This window comes from Rhopalosiphum maidis, chromosome 2, assembly GCF_003676215.2.
Source record: "Rhopalosiphum maidis isolate BTI-1 chromosome 2, ASM367621v3, whole genome shotgun sequence".
Taxonomy (NCBI): Eukaryota; Metazoa; Arthropoda; class Insecta; order Hemiptera; family Aphididae; genus Rhopalosiphum; species Rhopalosiphum maidis.
The window spans coordinates 34,009,501-34,028,823 of NC_040878.1; the positions used below are offsets into that span (position 1 = coordinate 34,009,501).

Sequence of the window (19,323 nt, forward strand, 5' to 3'; positions counted from 1 at the left end):
GTTGGTTATGTTTTAAAAACTTTTTTAGTTTGCCGCCAATTTGATTTTATCAATTTATTGACCGTTGTTATTTTATCTACAGTTCTCAAATAACTAACAGACTAATGTATACATTCATAAGACATAAGCAATAAACAATTAGGATATTGGACTAAGTAGGTAACAATTATTTTGCTTTAGTGTTTAGGTATTAAATTTCAAGCCTTTCTTTAACTGAGACAATAAGACTCAAAGCTATGTCGGACACTAAAGAGTTGGATTTTCCACGATATGCCCATGTAGAAGGACACACTGATGTATGTTACTCAGAAGATGGAAAGTAAGATTCACACATTTAGTAAATTAATGGTTTTATATTATCATATATTTCAATTTTAATACAGTACTTAATTAAATAAATGTATAGGAATCTAAATGAGTATATGATTCAATGCATAATAAGGTTATTAGTTATAACTAAACTGCTCAAATTAGTCCAGCATAACTTATTAGCTATTATAAAATTTACTTAAGTTTTAACAATATTGAATAAACTCTACGTAGCAAATAAATTATTAAGGAAACAATTAGTAACTAAGGTATTAAGTATAACTTTTATTATAATTAGTGTTTGATAGATAAAGAGAACAAATACAATGATATTTTAAACGTTAATAAAACAATAAGGTATATTTACATCTTTGACTTAATATATAAATAATTTAATAGGGTTTGAAAATGTATGCCTTTTTTTATTGATATCTTAGACACAATTCTTCTTAGCTAAAATTTAGTTTACAATTTATAAATCTAAATAACTAATTTTTTTTTTTTAAATTCACTACATTTTAAATAATTTTATATAATTTTTAATCAGTTTCCACTAATTTCAAAAAATTCACTACATTTTTTATTTATGATTAATGAGAATTAATGTCTTGAATAAGCTCATATGCCTGTTTTTTTTTATATTTTTTTTTTTTTTATAAAACATTTTGGCTTATACTAAATAGGTATAGTAATGAGCACGTTGTTGAATTCTTCAATAAAATATCAAAAAAAAAACTGATTTATGTCGAGTATCATAATTTAAATAATTTCAAAATAAAATAAATTGGTACTTGTTTGTTATTTCTCCACCACTAAGCCAAATAAAATTTATAAGCCCGATGGTGGGTCTATAGTCAAAAGCAGTCTAATTTAAAATATAAATATTTTACATATAGATTAGTCTAGTATGTGGTCTATTTATGAAAAAATGGTAAATACTTCTTACAATAATATTTGAAATTTTATTTTATAATAATCAAGTTAGTATGTAGGCTTATTGCTATATTATAGATAAATGTAATTGTAAGTACAACCTATCTTATGTATAATGTTTTGAAATTTAATAATATACATATGCATCCTTATAACAAATATTTAATTCTTAAAAATTGTGTGTAAATTTCATATATTAAAAAAAAATAAATAAATAAATAATTATCAACTTAACCAGTTTTACTATCATAAAAACTAATTTGCATATGCAATTTATATTACTTAAATAGATATTTGATAACCTGTGGCCAAGATGGAGATATAAGAATATGGGATGGTTTTGATGATGGTGATCCAACTGAAAAATGTGTTGGTAGTGAAGCATTTGCCGTACACCAATCAGTAATATTAATTACTATAATAATTTTAATTTAACTAAAAACATAATATTTAAAATTTTCTCATTATTTTCACATTCCATTTTTTATATAATATTAAATTAAAATTATTTTTAGGGAGATTTGTTATATGTTGGTGATGATCACCATACACTTCAAGTATACACATTTCCAAAAGCAGAACTAATAGATACATTAACTCGATTTACTGCTTCAGTCTGTTGTTTAGATTCATCTAAGGATGGCAAACTAATTGCTGCTGGCGCATGGTAATATATTATATAAATAAAAAAATAAATAATATTTGTATAACCATATTTTATTTTATTTTAGTGATTCATCTATTCAAGTTGTAAATAAAGATACTAAAAGTGTATTGAATTTTGATGGTCATAAAAGTCCGATTTTATCTATTAAATTTGATCCATTATCAGAGTTTTTGGTAAAAAGAATAATTCTCAAGTTATTTATACTTAAATTAATATTTCAAAAATAATAACTTAAACATGTTAACACTGTATAGGTATCATCAAGTTGTGATGGAACTGTAAAAATATGGAGTATAGAAAAAAAATCTGTTGTAAAAGAATGGACTAATGTGATTCCAGTTAGCAATGCATTTCAGCATTCTAAAATTAAATGTACACCTGCCTGGGATCCTATAGATGGAAATTTATTAGCTATACCTTTTGGTAAAGAAATAAAATTTTTCCAAAGAGGTTTGTGGAGAGAACTTTACACAGTACATGACTATCGATTATCTGAACAAGTAATGGCATTCAAATAATTTTTATTGTGTCTTTGAACAAACTTTGATAAAAATTTAACTACTTTAGCCTGACAATTATTTGCTATAATATAATGTTATTCTAGGATATCACTGTTATGAGTTGGTCAAAATGTGGTAGATACATAGCTGCTGGGACAAACATAGGTTTTATTTTGGTATGGAACGTTTCATCTCAAGTAATTGTATTACATGCAAAATGTAAGGAACGATATTCTATAAGAAGTTTAGTCTGGTGCCCTAAAAATGGTGAACACATATTAGCTTATTGTGATGATCATGGTCAATTAGGTTTGGTTGAAAATGCTAATTCAGACGATTTTAATATAGATTCAGTAAGTTTTTGCAATTATTAATCTAATTTACTTGCAAGATAATAATTTTATTTAATTGCTATTAATATTTAATGATATGAATATAATTGATCAATAGCGTATTTTCATTTTATGATTCAAATAAATATTAGTACATACACTTATTATAAATAAGTGTGTTATTATGTTATAATATAGTGAGTGGTAAACCCCATTTAATTATTATTTATGACCTTACTTTTCCTTTAGACTAATGATGAACAAAACATATTAATGACAGATGAAGAGTCTGGTGATAATGTTATATCATTAGAGCAAATCAAACTTGAAGCTGAAGCTGAACTTTCTAAGCAAAGAGGAGGTTTATCTTTAAATAATGTTGATGGTTTAGAAATTGATGACGACAACAGCAATTTGTCTTCTAAATGTATTCCTCCTACTGTTAGTTTTAGTGTAGATCTACAAAGTCCATTTCAACCTTGTTCAACACCTGTTCATCTACAAAGGCGCTTCATGGTAATCATTAATAATATCTAACTTATTAATAAAGTTATTAGTTAATTTTATTTTTTTACTCATTAATAACTTATACATTTTTAAGGTTTTTAATGATGTTGGATATGCACGACAAACTAACACTGTTGATGAAAACGTAATTGATGTAGATTTTCATGATAACACTATCCATCATGCTTTTCGTATCAAAAATGTTTTAGGGCATACTGTCGCTGCTCTATGTCAAGAAGCATTAGTTTTAGGTTGTGACTCTCAAGATACAACACCTAGGTATTTAAAAAATGTATATATTAACTTTTATAAATATTAAATTTATTAATAATAATCCAAATAGCAAATTAGTTTGTGTATTACTGAATTCGTGGGATGGTAAACGTGAATGGACTGTTGATTTACCTGATGAAGATGATATATGTGGTTTAGCAGTTACTGCTGATTGGATTGCAGTAGCTTCAGTATCACGTCTATTAAGATTATTCACTCTTGGTGGTGGTCAAAGAGAGATAATATCTATTCCTGGACCTATAGTAGCTATAAATGGATCCAGAGACCGTTTAGTTGTTGTGCATCATTGTGGTGCCCGTATGTATTAACTTTTTTTTAGTACAGTAAAATATATAGTATAAAATTGTTTTTTAAATTTTTGTATAGCTATACCTGGTGAACAAAATTTAAGATATTGTGTGTACAAAATTGATAGTCGCGTTGAAGCCATTTGTTCTGGATTTGTTCCATTGCTTCCAAAATCAACTCTTAGATGGGTTGGTTTTTCTGATTATGGATCTTTGTGTATTCTAGATTCTGCCGGAACCTTACAAATGTTAATTAAATCATATTGGAGTCCTTTATGTTGTGTAGATAATACGGTAATATTTAATTAACTAATAATTATGATATTTTGTATTAATAAAAAAAAACCTCTTAGTGGAATGACACAACAAATCATTATTTTGTTATTGGAGTCAATGAAGCACGTCAAGATATACGATGTATTCTTTGTAAAGGTTCTTATTATCCTTCAACAACACCTCATCCTTTTTTGAACGAAATACCATGGCAGGTTATTATTTTCATTATTTGAATATTTAATTCAAATATTAAATATTTTATTATCGTTTTAGATTCCATTATGTGATCTTAATCAAGAAAAAGGTGAATTAGAAGAAAAATTTTGGAGATCCAATATAGCTTTATCAATTTTACCCGAAGAAGATGGACTACAGTATGATAAAGAATTAAAAACAACATTTTTAAAATTGTTTGCTGTATGTATTAAATTAACTTAGTAATTTACTCTTTATTGAATCATTTATATTAATACAATTAATAAATTCAACTCTTATCAATTTATTTAGATGGCGTGTAAGAGTGGTCATGACATGAGAGCATTAGAGCTTTGTAAACTTATAAGATCTGAGCAATATTTAAATTTAGCCCTGAAGTATGCTATGCGAGTTGGAAACAGTAGTTTAGCAACAAAAATTACAACAATCATAGAAAATGAAACAAATGTAGATGATGAACCAAAACCAGTAACATATTCAGAATTATTTGATAGTCCATCAACTTCATATAAGTAAGTTGTACAATTTTATCATTATTTTATTTAAAATATTAATTAAAATAATTTTATTAATATTTTATAATAATTATGACTAATTTAAGTGTTAAATATAAAAAACAAATAAATTCAATTATTTAAATTTATGCATAATTTCATCGATTTAGTTATATAATTAAGATTTTACACAAAATTATAAATTAATTAATTACCATTATTTATCAGTAAAAATGATTTTTTTATTTTTATAATTTCATGTATAACATTTAATTAAGAGGACACTATACCCGCATGCGTACCTCCGTCTTACAAGTTTGTAACATAGCCAATTTGCGCTCAGCAGATTACGTTTATCTCCTTTAGTTTATTTAAGAATGGATTGTTTTTTAGTGAGTTATGAGTATTTTTAATGTACGCATAACATGTTAAAAATTTAAACAATTGTAAAAAACAAACATACAAACACAGATAATGTTCTTACCATCAAGTTTAATAATAGGTCGATTCACTCTAATTTTTAAACTAAGGGAGCCAAACCTGATCTGCTGAGTTTAAATTTGCTATGTTACATACTTGTAAGACTGAGACAACAGATGTGGATTTAGCATCCTCATAATATGTTGATTTTTATAAAAATTTAAATTTAAAAAAAAAATGTCCTTGATAAAAAATCTTTCAAATTTATATGTACACATAACTTATTAATTATAATTGTATTACCTTTTTATCATAAGTATTATTACAAAGTAATTTTTTTAAATTTTATAGCAAGAATACAAATTGTATTTCACAACAATCGCAAGATTTATTTTCTGAAAAATATACTTCAAATGATAGTGAAGACAATAATAAAGGTAAGATTTAAATTTTATTATTTATTACTAGGGATCGGATTTATATGTATTTATGAAACCAAAATATGTATTTTACTAATATGATTTATTTAATAATATTGAATTATATAATATATACACATGAGTTTCTAATGGAACAAATTATATTTTAAATAGTAAAATTATTTTTTAAAAAAGGTGATACAAATTATAAAATATAAATAAATAAACTAAAAATATTTTAATTATCTTGATTACAATTTATGATAACAGCCATTTTGAAATTTTGAAATTCAAAAGATCTTCAATTTGGTCGTAAAATTTCCTTATACTGACTAAATGATCTTTAGCTTCTACTGATGTTATTGGATAGTAATGCATTTTGACTATATCTGAAGGAGTAAGTTATATCTACCGTAGATTAAGTTCAATAATTGGTATTATTTTGTTACTATTTTGTACTTTTGGAAATATTGGAAATTATCTGTATTGAAAAATACAATTGTATATAATTAATAATTATTAAAAAATCTTAAATGAACAAATTGTCAAAATATGTAGGAAAAAATGGAATTATTGAGAATGTAAAAACATGTACTTATGGCAAAATATGTAAAATAAAATATAGTTAATTTCATTGGAAATCCCTTAAAACGAATTTATCACTCACCTAAATTAATCTATCAAGTCACAGTAAAAATATGTATTTACATATAAATCCGAGCCCTAGTTATTACTCATGAGTTACAATTAATTGTATACGCTTATTTTTAAATTATGATTCAATAATCAGATAATATAAATAATATTGGTCTCACTTCACTTACTTTTGTTCAGGTTATTGTAATATTCAAATATCAATTTTGAAAACCGTGATAAATTGTTTTATTCTTAAAATAGTAATATCAATTCTAAATAAAACTTTGAAAAATATTTTACAAGTTTTTATTTCCTCAATTATATAAATAAATAACAATATAATAATGTAACACAATTATAATTTAAAAATTTTTGGTTCTTGAAATTTTTAGAATCATCAAGTATTTTGTCAGTTTTAAAAAAGAAACAAGAATCTGAACTGATGAATGAATCCAATGATATTGATCGAGCTTTTAATCCGTTTAAAAAAAAAACTGGTGGACAAGCTAATATTTCATTTGGTACTCTTTCACCATTAGATCAAGTAAATTACTTTTTATTATGTAAAATATATTTTAACATAGAGTTTAAACATATTTTGTATTAATTTAATTTTAAATGGTTTTAGACAATTGAGCCTTCAAGTGACAATAAAAGAAAATCTGATTTAAGTGACAGTTATGAAGGTATAGAGTCAACAAACAAATCAAAAAAACCCAAAGGAGTTTCAAAGTTATCATCTTTTATTTTTAAAAAATAATTTATACAACACTTAATAATTTTTTTTTTTCTAAATATGTGATTTTTGTTTATATTATATCCTTAATAAATTTAAGTTAAATTGTATTTTATTAATTTTTTTTGTTTACTTGTATAAAAAATAGAAATGTATGTAAATAATGAATCCTTCAGCCACTATTTTATGGTACCTTGACCCCTTGCACATGTTATTTTGTTACCTTAGGAATAAACTTTAGTGGTGGTAGAAAATAATCAATAACTCATATCAACCCTTCTTTAGTTTTTAAATGTACTATAAATTATATCTATTACACTCTAAACTAGTAAACTTGATAATGTGTAGAACTATTAAAACAGTATGGAATTTAAAATAACTAAATGCTTATCAAGATTTAAAGATGAATTACCACCGATCAATAGGCCAACTCGTTCAACTAGTTCTAAAGTAATTAAGGTAAACATATTGATAAATATATTTTGTATAAAAAAAAAAAAATCATTTCTAATAGTATTTATATATATACTGTATATAAATTTTTTTAGAACCTTCCAACTTCAATTGAACAAACTGAACTATTTAATAAAATTGATCCATTAATATTGGTTGCTCAATACGAAAGAGATATCAAACGAATAAAAATTAATCACAACCAAATGTTAGAAGAACTTTATAAAGAATTAGAAATATTAAGATCCAAGAATCGAGGTACTCTGAGAATTATTCACAGTAAATAGTTTTGATTAAGTTAATTTTAAATTTATTATTATTTAGACCTTTTAGATGAACTAATTATAATGAATGGTGGGAACTATTGTTGCAAGCATTTAGAAAATTTGAGTCTAGAAATTTTAAAGTCTAATACTAATGATAATCAAAAACAACTGAGTGATATACTAAACAGTGCTAAAATTCATCAGATATCTATTGAAGACAGAAAAAATGATAATAATTACAAGTAAAAGATCATTTTTTATTTTGTTTGCACCCTGTGTTATATATTTATTTTTATCAGTAATGCTGAGCTTATTTAAAAATTTTAAGTACAGAATAATATTTTCTTGTATTTTGTGGTTTAAGAATTTTAATGAGAATAAAAATCTAAAATTATTATTTTAATTTTTATGTAGTAAATAAAGCAACTACCCGATATTTATTTATTGATCCAACTGTCACTTGCCAATACCTACAATATTATATTATATTATATTATATTATATTGGTTTTTATCAATTTAGACTTAGTCAAAATAAAAAAAAAATTTAAGATACTCTCATACTTTCTAATATATGCATAAATATTATTAGTTTACTATTTCAAAATTAAAATGTATGTTAATATTTAGAATATAAAATTATGTTATAAATTAATTAATTGCATTTATGATTTCTATTTTTTAGTGTAAATTTAATGACTTAGAAGTATTTTAAATTAATGATAACAAACTTTTTGTAGCTATAAAAAAGAACTGCCTGAATTAATAGCTGTAGGAAATAAGTTCATAAGTAAAGACATTGAGAATAAATCAAATTTACTTTTGCAAGATCAATTAAATAAAAGCAATAAACTGATTGATGTACTTCGGCAAGAAAATATTCAACAAAAGGCAGAGGTAAATTTAATGAATATAAAATTTATTTATTCTGTAATAATATGTAATTGGCTAAATATTATATCAACTGAAATACTGAATTAAAAATAATTCTATCTATAATAGGTACTTTTAAATATACCTACTTTTTAACGTGTATCATATATTGACTTAAATGTTATATTTTGTTTTATTTATGTTAAAGTTAACATAAATATAATATGTTGAATGACAAATTAATTTATTTTATTCTTTTAACAGCTAAATTCATTAAATTTGTTATTGAATAAAAGATTGAATATTTCTGGTATTGGATTGGATAATAGCTTAATCAGAACAAACTTGAATTCTAACAAAAGATTTCTATCTACATTGTCTCATCCTGCTATTTCTTACATGGATATTATAAGTTCAGAGTAAATATAAGTTCAATAATAATATATTTTATAATATGATTTTAAAGTTTGATGAAAGGTAGTACTAGCATTAATTGAGAGTTAATTATTAATTATTATATAATATGCACTTTCTAAATGTTACTTGTTTATTTTGACTCAAAATAGTAAATTTAACTATGAATTATAATGATTTTGTTTTGTTAATTTTTAGGAAAAATTTACAATCAATGTCTAGAAATGAATAATTTGCATAAAAATAAAACATTGTATTTACTCACATACTTGTAATATGTACCATATACAAGTTATCTATTTAATATTTATATATTTAAACACGGTTTTGGGAAATCATTTTTATTAGATGATAGAACATATTTGTTAATATTATACTTTTAGAATAATATTAAATCATAACTATATAAGTTCATATATAATATGTTACCTTACCAAATATTTTTTTAACTATTAATTATACTAAATGTCTATCTATAAAATATATTATCACAAAATAATGAGCTATAGTAGTGAATTATAGTTATAAATATTGTTTGTATCAATTATTATTTTTATTTAGTTATATCTTGTGCCTATTAGCATTACTAAAATTTGTTTCTAATGGAACATGAATAAATTTAATAATTTATGTATTTTTTTATGTTTAATTATGTGGAATATTAGTATGGGCATAGATTAAATATACTACAGATAAAGTAAACAGTCAAAAAATAAAACTTATATTTTATTAGTTATAATATATAAGATTTATTAGATAAAATATTTTGTTATAAATCACAGACATTTAACATTTTAATAAATATATTATAAAATTATTGCTATAATAGGTAATATCATATAAATATAAATAATTTAAGAAATTTATGTCATAAGCCAGTATACTGATGATGAGAACTAGAACTATTTAAATCAACTACAGAATTTTGGGCCATCAGACAACTTAAATTTAACCATGATAGTTTTCCGCTATAACTTTGGTTATATTGTTCGCTAAAAAAAAGGTATTTATATTAATAAGTGTTAATTATATAAGTAGAACTAGTAGAAGTAAGATGAAAATACCTGAAAAATGGTACAAGATTAACCAAATTATACTTGTTAGGAGAATTGGCCAATATTCGGTTTATTGTAATCAAAAAATTCATTATCTGTCTTAGATAAACTTGTAACTTTTTTCGTCGCTCTTCAACAAAGTTGGCACCCTTCAAAATATAAAATGTATTACTTGAGTATTTAGGTTTAATTAAATGTTTTAAATCTTTAATATAAATAAAAAAATTTACAATATTATTAAAATGTCAAATAATAAATATAATATTTACGTCTCTAAGATAATCATTATCCAGGCACACATAGAGAAAAAATTATAATGCAAGGAGAGGTCGTAAAAAAAAATATTAATTAATCTTACATGGTAATGTTAAAAAAAATAATTTAAAAACATTTTAAGTTGAAGGGTTGAATACCAAAACTTGGGAGGGGCATATACATGCCAATTGTTATAAAATGTTATGTATACTAGAGTTACAATTATTATTTGATATATTTCATTATATTTTTTTGTAAAAATAACTTTACTTTGTCTTATAAATTATTATACCTTATTTCCAATAGTTTTTTTAGGTGGCAATGAAATTGTGGACACTACATTATATTGTTTTTTTAATTGTTTGTGAAATTCTGTAAACTGTGAATATCTCCGGTAAACATTCCATTCTTCATTAAGAATGCGTACATGGATCTATTAAAATAAACTAATTAGTACTAACATTTTAAACAATTTTCAATACATTAAAACTCATTATATGCATTCACACACCTGGTATACATGATGTGGGTCATTAATTCGTCCAACTAAAAATGCAGATGGAACCCATAAGTGTATATTTGTGTGTGGTATTTCGTCTGAAGGCAATGGTCCTCTCAATGATACCAATTCTGTTCTTAGTTTAGTAATACACTGATCTTTTGCTATAATTTGGTTGTTTAAACGGCCATTTAATTCAATCAGTTCACTGTGCATTTCGGCAACCTAATTATTTAATAATTTCAAGCTTATATAGTAACTATTTAATTGATGTAGGTAATAAAAATAATTACAAACTTGAATTAATTTTTGTTGATATAATTTAGCTTCCTCGGTTTCATTTTCATCTTGTTTCATTAACTGTACAGCACTAACATATTTCCTTAATTGGTGTTTTAATAAGTCATTTTCACTGTGAAAAAAAAATTAAGTCAATATATTGATTAAAAAATTATATTATATCGAAAGATTGCATAAATTTATATTTTCTACTTACCGAGTTAAATCAGTGATTTTAGTTGTAAGTCCATTTATGTTTCCTTGATATTGTTTTTCCAAAATTAACAATTGATCTCTTGATTCGTCATATCTATGTAAACTATTACTATCTTCATTGGAACCCATAGATTTACTTTCATCATCTTAAAAAAATATATATTATTTTATAGTATTTTTAAGTATTGCATGTTGGAAAATAGTCAACCATAATAGTACAATACAAACAGATTAAAACATTTATTATTAGTTTGTACTCATTAGTAGATAAATATTAAAAATGTAATTAATCAAGTACCTGTGTCACAAGGAGGACTTAATGAAGATACTGGCACAAAAACTTCATAAGAGTCAGAATTTTCATTGATAGTACTTAATTTTTTCAACCTTCAAAATGATAAACATTACAGACTATTACATTATAATTAACATACAAAATAACAAAATTTATTCAACACACATCTTATAACAGTAAAAAGTATATAGCTATATTGTCTGTCTTGACATGCTAAAAAATTGAGCTTGGCCTAATTTTGGAAATTTCAGGGTAGACTGCGGTTAGTGAATACCATAATTAGATCGGCCAACCCAAATAAGTCAAAAGGCACATAAAAATACAAAATGATAGATGTCATAACACTCATAAGTGTGAATCTGGCTTAATAATAAATATTATTATAAATTAATTATTCTCACTACAATATTACCTATTTTCCAACTCTTTTTCAGTTGATGGCAAATCTTCAAACTCTCCAATAAAATAACCAGTCTAAAATTTAAGCCACAAAATGCATCAACACAGTTTAATTTAAGTAATATAAATCTTACAATATTATCATATGAAGTTATTGATATAGCTGCAGCTTCATCACCAACAGCTAATAAAACATCATTGTCCGATTTTACTTCTTCAGCTGTTTGGATATCATCTTCACTTTGATCAAAATTTATTACATTTGCTTTGATTTTTTTGATTTTTCCACTGTTTTCTTTTTTTAATATTAAATTGGTATCTATAATATAAAATGTAATAAATAAAACAAAACTCATCAATTAAATATAATTTTTAACTTTAGCTGTTGACTGTGATAGATCACATTTTGTGTTCAAACCATAAATAATATACTGTTTCTAAGGGAAAGGAAAACAAAAATGTTTTCAACATTAATCTATTCAAGATTTTCAAAGAAGAAATTGGAGTATATCGATACATATCAGTTCAAAATCAAGTATTCAAGAAGTTACATGTGTAATGTACCAACAAAATATACCTGTATGTATTGAACTCAGACCTTGATATGGTAGGTAACCTCTACATATCAAATTTTTCTCCTAGAATATCTTGATTGTCTATGATTAAATTATCAGAATAGAAGAAAAAATAATATTTGTAGAAATGAAATGGATAATGAGTTAAAGTTAAAAATAAAAACATTACCTCCATAAATTATTGGTTCATTGAATGTGAAATCTAAGACATCTTTATTGAATTCGAGCTTATCTATTGTCAAAGCAAATACTATTGATGATAAACCTAAAAAAAAAAAAAAAACAATGTTTTAAACTGTAATGCATTACAATATAATTTTATATAAAATGTATATGGCATGATATTAACCAGCAGCAGTGATGGGCAATATTGAATTTTTTTCTGTGTTACTCATAAAAGCCCATTTTTCATAAAATCGATTGATTAGATTTTCATTGTTAATACACAAATGCATGTACTTTTCCAAGCACCGTTCATTAATGGATGCTCTTAACCAAGCTTTACCTCGACCATAATCAGTTTTTGATGTTTGATAGCAATTCAAATCGTTGTATTTCTGGTTCGTTTAATATTTCTTTAACAAAACACCAAAATGGAATAAGGCGATTTTGACTTTTGTCTCCATCTGAAAGACCAGTAACGATTTTTGTCACTCGTCGTTTCAACAATGAACTTCTAGAAACCATGATACAATAAAGGTGTATACAACCTTAGTGAAAGCAACATTTTCATAGTTCTTACTTGTCCTCTGTATTAATTGATTTCAACCCATGACTCAATATGGCTTCAATGCATTGACACAAATTGGAGACTTCCTGATCAGATTCAGTTGCTATTTCAGAAGAACTACCAAATCGTTTTTGACACTGTTTCACAGAGTTGAGAAGATTTTTTTGTAATCTTTCACACTTGCCAGCCTCACTTGTATTCACATGAGCCATTAAGACACTGCAATCAAATTAATAGCTAAAAATACCATTTAGTACTCCCTAATTATATTAAATTAGTTGAAAAGCACAAATACCTAGTGGCGACTAACAGAAAAAATGGGATTGTAAAGGTCTTACAAAATATAACAAATTGTAGTTGATCATTCAAAAACCGATTTCTTGATGAATATATCTGGTGTTAAGTTACCTGCTCATTAAGATATTTTCACCGACATGCAAACTGAACCAAATACTATCATACAATACAATTTAAAATACAAAAATGTATAATATCTAGTTTTATTATTTATTTAATATTAATTACGTTATTTTTCTGAAGATAGTTCAATAATTACTAACTAGTAACTACACTATCTATATTTACAACTGATAAAAAATTGAAATGTAATTAGGTGTAATATTATGTTTTTTATGTCAACGGACCTACCAACTAATATGATTATCCAAAGAACAGTTGTGTATTTGAATTTGATACTTGATATATTGTAATTATATCACAAAAAAATTCTAGTACTAGTGTGTACTACTTGTATATTGTAGTTCCGGTCGTCGTCTACTGTTTTGAAGTCAAGGTTTGACCATTGAATAATATTATTCTGTGGTTTGACGTTTGTAGATAAAAGTAATACAGGTTGTCTCGATAAGCTATCACATTACGAGCTACAATAACCACGATTATAAAGAATATATTATAATGTGTTATAACATTATATCATAATAATAGTGACAATGGGTAACACAGTATTTCAGTAATATTAAAAAAATAACATGCCACATGGCTTCGGATTGACCACACTATATGTATTGATATCAATACACCTTGCTTGAGAATTTAATATTTTTATAATCATGCATCAATTATTACTCAATTATATAATAAAATTATTGATAACACAATGTATTTACTATTTTACCATATTGGAATGAGAAAAGTATTTAATAGTTTAATGTTTAATGATTAGGTATATCAATAATATTCTGTTTTTTTTAAAATGTTTTTAAAACCCTTTTGATAATAGATGTGTTGTAATAGTTCGTTAGTTCGTTATACTCTCAGAACAGAACATGACGGATGTGGATTCTTTTTGCGTTTGCATCCGCATTAGCGAAACAGCGACAACATCGGCGGTTAGCTTACACAAAAAGTGGATTATGAATGCGTTTTATTTACATTTTAAAAATTATTAGTTTTCGGGTTAATACCACTTACCACCTAAACATTAAACAGTGTAAATAGGTTCATAGTATAAACTATAAATAGATAATATATTTAAATTAATCTACATATTATATTGGAAATGCCATTACGTATAGAAATATTTATAAAATACGTGAGAGTTTTTAGTCCTCACGATTGTTTTTAAATTATAACAAAGTAATTAACATCCTTATTCATAATTATTCATTAAAATATGTAATTTCTTCCAAATCTTACCTTCAAATATTTAAAAAAAATATTGTGAATTATATTTTTTGGTTTTTTTTTTTTTTTAATTTACTTTAAACTATATATTGTATTATATATTTATAAATTATATTCAATTTCAAACTTAAGCTATAACAACCATCTATAGATTTTATAAATGTATACTACAAAATTGAAAATACGTTCATAAGTAGTTGATACATTTTTGCGATTTTGACGAATTTTGTTAAAAATTCAAATTAAATTTTAAAAACATTGTACATATGTATTCTTATACAGATATAAAACAACTTATGTAGGATCTTGTATTAAATTTTCAAAAACTTTGACCTAACAAAAAATTTTTTATCGTAATTTGTTGTTTATAATAGCTTAAAAGAGTCAAAATATTAGAAAATTATATTAAACTAATGATAAATGAAATCTAAACATAATCTAAAAAACAAAATCAAATTTGTAAAAAAAACTGGTTTTGTCATAGATCTTATATACTTAGTATAAGGTCTATGGGGTTTTGTATAAAAAATGCCCTTTTTTTTTAAATTTTTGTTTGTTTTTTTAAATTTTTTTCGATTACTTTTCAAAGTTGTGGAAATTCTGGCCTCTCTACTGTCTAGTACTAACTAGACCCAATTAACTATCAAACACCATCTTCAACATTAACTTAAACATTTTTCTATTATAAAAATTGTCTTTAGACACAAAAATAAATAAATATCCTTGTAAATGCAATACATTTATCACTCCACAGTCCGCTTAATTATTATAAGCGATATTTCGCATCACAATTTCAATCTTAACAACACTCATGATTAAATTCAAACATATTTACATATTGTATATTGTTTACTGTATAGATGTAAAAATTTAATTTAATTTTAATAAAGGCATATACTTATCTATTAAAATTTACAATTCTAGTTGTTTAATTTAATATGCTATTGATATTGGTAAATATTTTTATTTTATATTTCTGCAAAATAAATAAAACCATTGTCTTAGTTTACGGATTTGCTTTGCCACGCAGGTACTTAAACATCATAAACGTTTTCGTTCATCAACTGAAATATACTTTCAATCGAACACGCATGATTAAAAAATAATTGAATAGTAAATAAACTAAATGTTAATTTATCATTACGACGGTCAGTAGTCAAAAAAGTTTTCGATATCGATCTTTTAAAAAATATTTAACGTCTATCAATGGATAATTTCCATACAGAATAAAATTATTATATTAATTTGTTAATAAAATCGGTGGCGTATTTACAACTCATTTTTTAGAGGGAGGGAAAAATTTATTACATATATATATTTATTATTTATTATTTTAATTATATATTTATATGTATAAATATAAACAATATAGTAGAATTTTAAAGTTAAAGTTAAATCAAGCTTTTTGTTCTTATTTGTTAAATTATAAATCCAGGGAGGTGGACCACCCCCCCTCCCATAAATACGCCACTGAATAAAATAATAATGCAACATAATCATGTCCAATTTTTTATAGTAATGGCATTGACTTTAAATATTCTTTATTTCTTTATAATCTATATTTATAATCAATGGTAATAGGTACGCGTGCCATACTCGATGAATACGAATTCCAATATAATTGCATTAAAACCGCGGTGATTAAATACGTATTGCGCGCCAGGAAATCGCCCGTCTATCTCCGTATACACAACCACGTCCGTGAAGAACATTGATCTACAAAAATAAAAAAGTTATAGTAATGTTGTATAATGTTCATAAATCTTCACAACGCACAGGCACACAGCGAAAACGTCGACAACAGTTGGCAGTTGCCATTAGTGAATAAACACGTACACACCACGACATAACAATCCTATATTAAAGTATGGGACGTTTGTGATTAACCAACCATTTTTGTTATCTTAATAATATTGTCGTGCGTATACTGTGTGCTAAAATAAAAAAACACCGTTATTGTATAATATTGTGTATCGGCGTACTGCGGATAGGTATCGCACGTGTACAAAGGTGCGAGGCAAAAACGTCTCGTTTTTTCTCTCGTTAAATCTATGAATTTTCGGACATTTCAAACTTATTTTCCGACTATATCACCGCAACTGTAACTGCATTATGTCATGTTATTATTATACTATCGTCATAAATAAGTAATTTGTGTTATTCTGTTGTATAATAATACTATAATATACTATCATATTGTCTGTCGACAGTCACGCCGGCATGCGAGTATGTGACTATTGAGCAGAAAACGGAAAATCGCAAATATTTGTCGCGGACCACAACACACGAACACGCGTATTCGATGGTAATTATTAATAAATGTCTACATATTTTCTTCTGTACGTTTTCGCACGCGTCTCGTCGATATTATAGGTCCGTTTCGCGTGGCCGAGGTCGAATAAAACCAATCGACATAACACATAAATATATAATAAATAATAATAATATATTATAATATATTATTATCAAGATCGCTGGTAACCCGTACCGTGTGGCGATAGACGATATAGCGTTACGGAGGCTATTGCAGCATATGTCGGCACAGCGCGGATAATTAAGCTATGCGGTAGTGCTGACTGAGATAGCGTCATAGCGATCAAAAACGTTAGTAGTTACACAGAATATTAGCCGATCCAAGGTGGTTTACAGACAATATTATCCATAAACATCGGACCTCGTTGCCGAACCAGCGGTTTCCGGGTGCCGTGCGGGTGCACGACGTCGGTGGTGACGGTGATCGGTATAACAGAAGCGGATGACGGGGTGATAAATATAGGATGTCAGTATCCGTTTGGCGATCGGCTAATCACCGCCTCTCGTAATGGCGACGGTGGTCGGTGAACATCGATTTGTAGCAATTTACTCGCGCATCGTCACCAGCTTCAAGCTTGTAGTGTTTTCCACTAAAATAAATATCGAGATGACCTTGATTTGCCATATACCTTGACCCTCTGGAAATCTGTGCACCACAGTACTACATTAATTGTCTTTTTTTCATTTATGATAAATTTTCTTTATTCGTTATTGTTTTAATTTAAATGTACACAATGATTATATTCGACAATAACGTTTTTGTTTTTTTTATGGTGGAAATAAAAAACCTAACGCTCTTCAAACATTTTTCAATTCATTAGAACATTCACTAAACAAATAAATACTTTGTGCATAATTAACGGTCAAATGTAAACAATATTCAACAAAATCGATTTTATTTTTTATAATTTAACTCAAAAACGACTTACCCTAGATACTAAAAATGTTCACCAAATGTTTAATCATTTAATGATTTTGATGTTTACGAACATATTTTTAAAATTATTTGGCTCATTTTGAGTTATTCATAGGCATGAGAAAATTTCAATTTTTTCTATAAATGCGTCGAATTATCTTTATTTGTCGGGTAGAAATACTTGAGAATTTACTACAAATAGCTTTTTATAAGCTCTTAAATACCCAATTAAAAAAAAATCATAATAACGCGTATTATATAAACAAATGGAATACGAATAAACGATTGCATTAATATTTTAACTATTTTTTAGAATAAATAAAAAACTATGAAAATGCTACAAGTCCCGAACCTTGCTCATGATATGTAATTTTTAGTGATATAGGCTGACTTTCTCTGCTCAAAATTGTTTTTCGTATATAATGTGATTCATCCTTGGATTCAAATTAACATACCCGTAAAAATGGCCACTAGTCACCAAATGTGTATCAGAGGACATTTCGAAACTTTATATTCATGACAAGGTGTGTTAGCAAAACCACATAAAAGCATATAAAAGTCACTTTTCTTTTCTTTATTAGGCCTATGGGCCACGGCCAACTGTTGACGATTTAAATAATAACCAATTTTACGTATTTTTAAGAGTGAAGGATATTCGCGAGGCAGTAATAATAAGCTAAAACGTTGAACGGTACGTTGCCCGTTGCCCAATACCTTTTAAAACAATTATAATGGCGTTTACCTAAAAATCAACTGCAGTTAAAGGTCACGAAAAACTATATTTCATGACTAAATTGTTTTTGATTTGCAACTGAAAGTTCAAACGTCTAACACTACAACTACTACAAGAGCAAAAACGATGGTAGTCAACGAATCTGTGAACATCGATACGTAATCATCGATAGCGAACTACAAAAACACATTGCACCGATTATTGTATGGACGGGCCCGACGTCAATGTCGTGCGGGTATACAGAAAAACAGGCGGTTCTCTAGCCTAATAAGTCATATCTATTATAGGCACAGTTTTGGATATCTGGAATCCGGAGCAACTTTCAGACCACGTGCCCCGTAGAACGGATCACATTTTTGCGCCGAGCGAAGTAGCCTCAAACG

General features: G+C 25.9%; 3 protein-coding genes across 3 annotated transcripts; 2 read left to right on the forward strand and 1 right to left on the reverse strand.

Moving 5' to 3' along the window:
* Positions 1-92: 92 nt before the first annotated feature.
* LOC113551865 (WD repeat and HMG-box DNA-binding protein 1) lies at positions 93-7,150 on the forward strand. Its single transcript, XM_026954413.1, has 16 exons — positions 93-319; positions 1,533-1,644; positions 1,758-1,909; positions 1,974-2,082; positions 2,164-2,409; positions 2,514-2,762; positions 2,991-3,257; positions 3,343-3,527; positions 3,592-3,839; positions 3,909-4,123; positions 4,183-4,317; positions 4,379-4,522; positions 4,613-4,833; positions 5,587-5,672; positions 6,683-6,834; positions 6,919-7,150. Exons 1-16 carry the CDS (start codon positions 237-239, stop codon positions 7,048-7,050), a joined length of 2,736 nt encoding a protein of 911 aa, XP_026810214.1. The 5' UTR covers positions 93-236; the 3' UTR covers positions 7,051-7,150.
* Positions 7,151-7,342: 192 nt separating this feature from the next.
* On the forward strand, positions 7,343-9,362 carry LOC113551867 (E3 ubiquitin-protein ligase BRE1-like). Its single transcript, XM_026954414.1, has 6 exons — positions 7,343-7,485; positions 7,575-7,737; positions 7,804-7,987; positions 8,485-8,641; positions 8,882-9,036; positions 9,230-9,362. Exons 1-6 carry the CDS (start codon positions 7,390-7,392, stop codon positions 9,261-9,263), a joined length of 789 nt encoding a protein of 262 aa, XP_026810215.1. The 5' UTR covers positions 7,343-7,389; the 3' UTR covers positions 9,264-9,362.
* A 475-nt stretch (positions 9,363-9,837) lies between these two features.
* LOC113552384 (sorting nexin-29) lies at positions 9,838-13,917 on the reverse strand. The gene is given in 14 exon segments (XM_026955260.1): positions 9,838-10,023; positions 10,096-10,235; positions 10,634-10,774; positions 10,853-11,065; positions 11,138-11,252; positions 11,337-11,481; positions 11,634-11,722; positions 12,043-12,104; positions 12,164-12,348; positions 12,774-12,869; positions 12,954-13,128; positions 13,130-13,280; positions 13,347-13,553; positions 13,743-13,917. Coding segments are annotated over 14 exon segments (1,851 nt in total). The 5' UTR covers positions 13,751-13,917; the 3' UTR covers positions 9,838-9,899.
* Between the last annotated feature and the right edge of the window lie 5,406 nt (positions 13,918-19,323).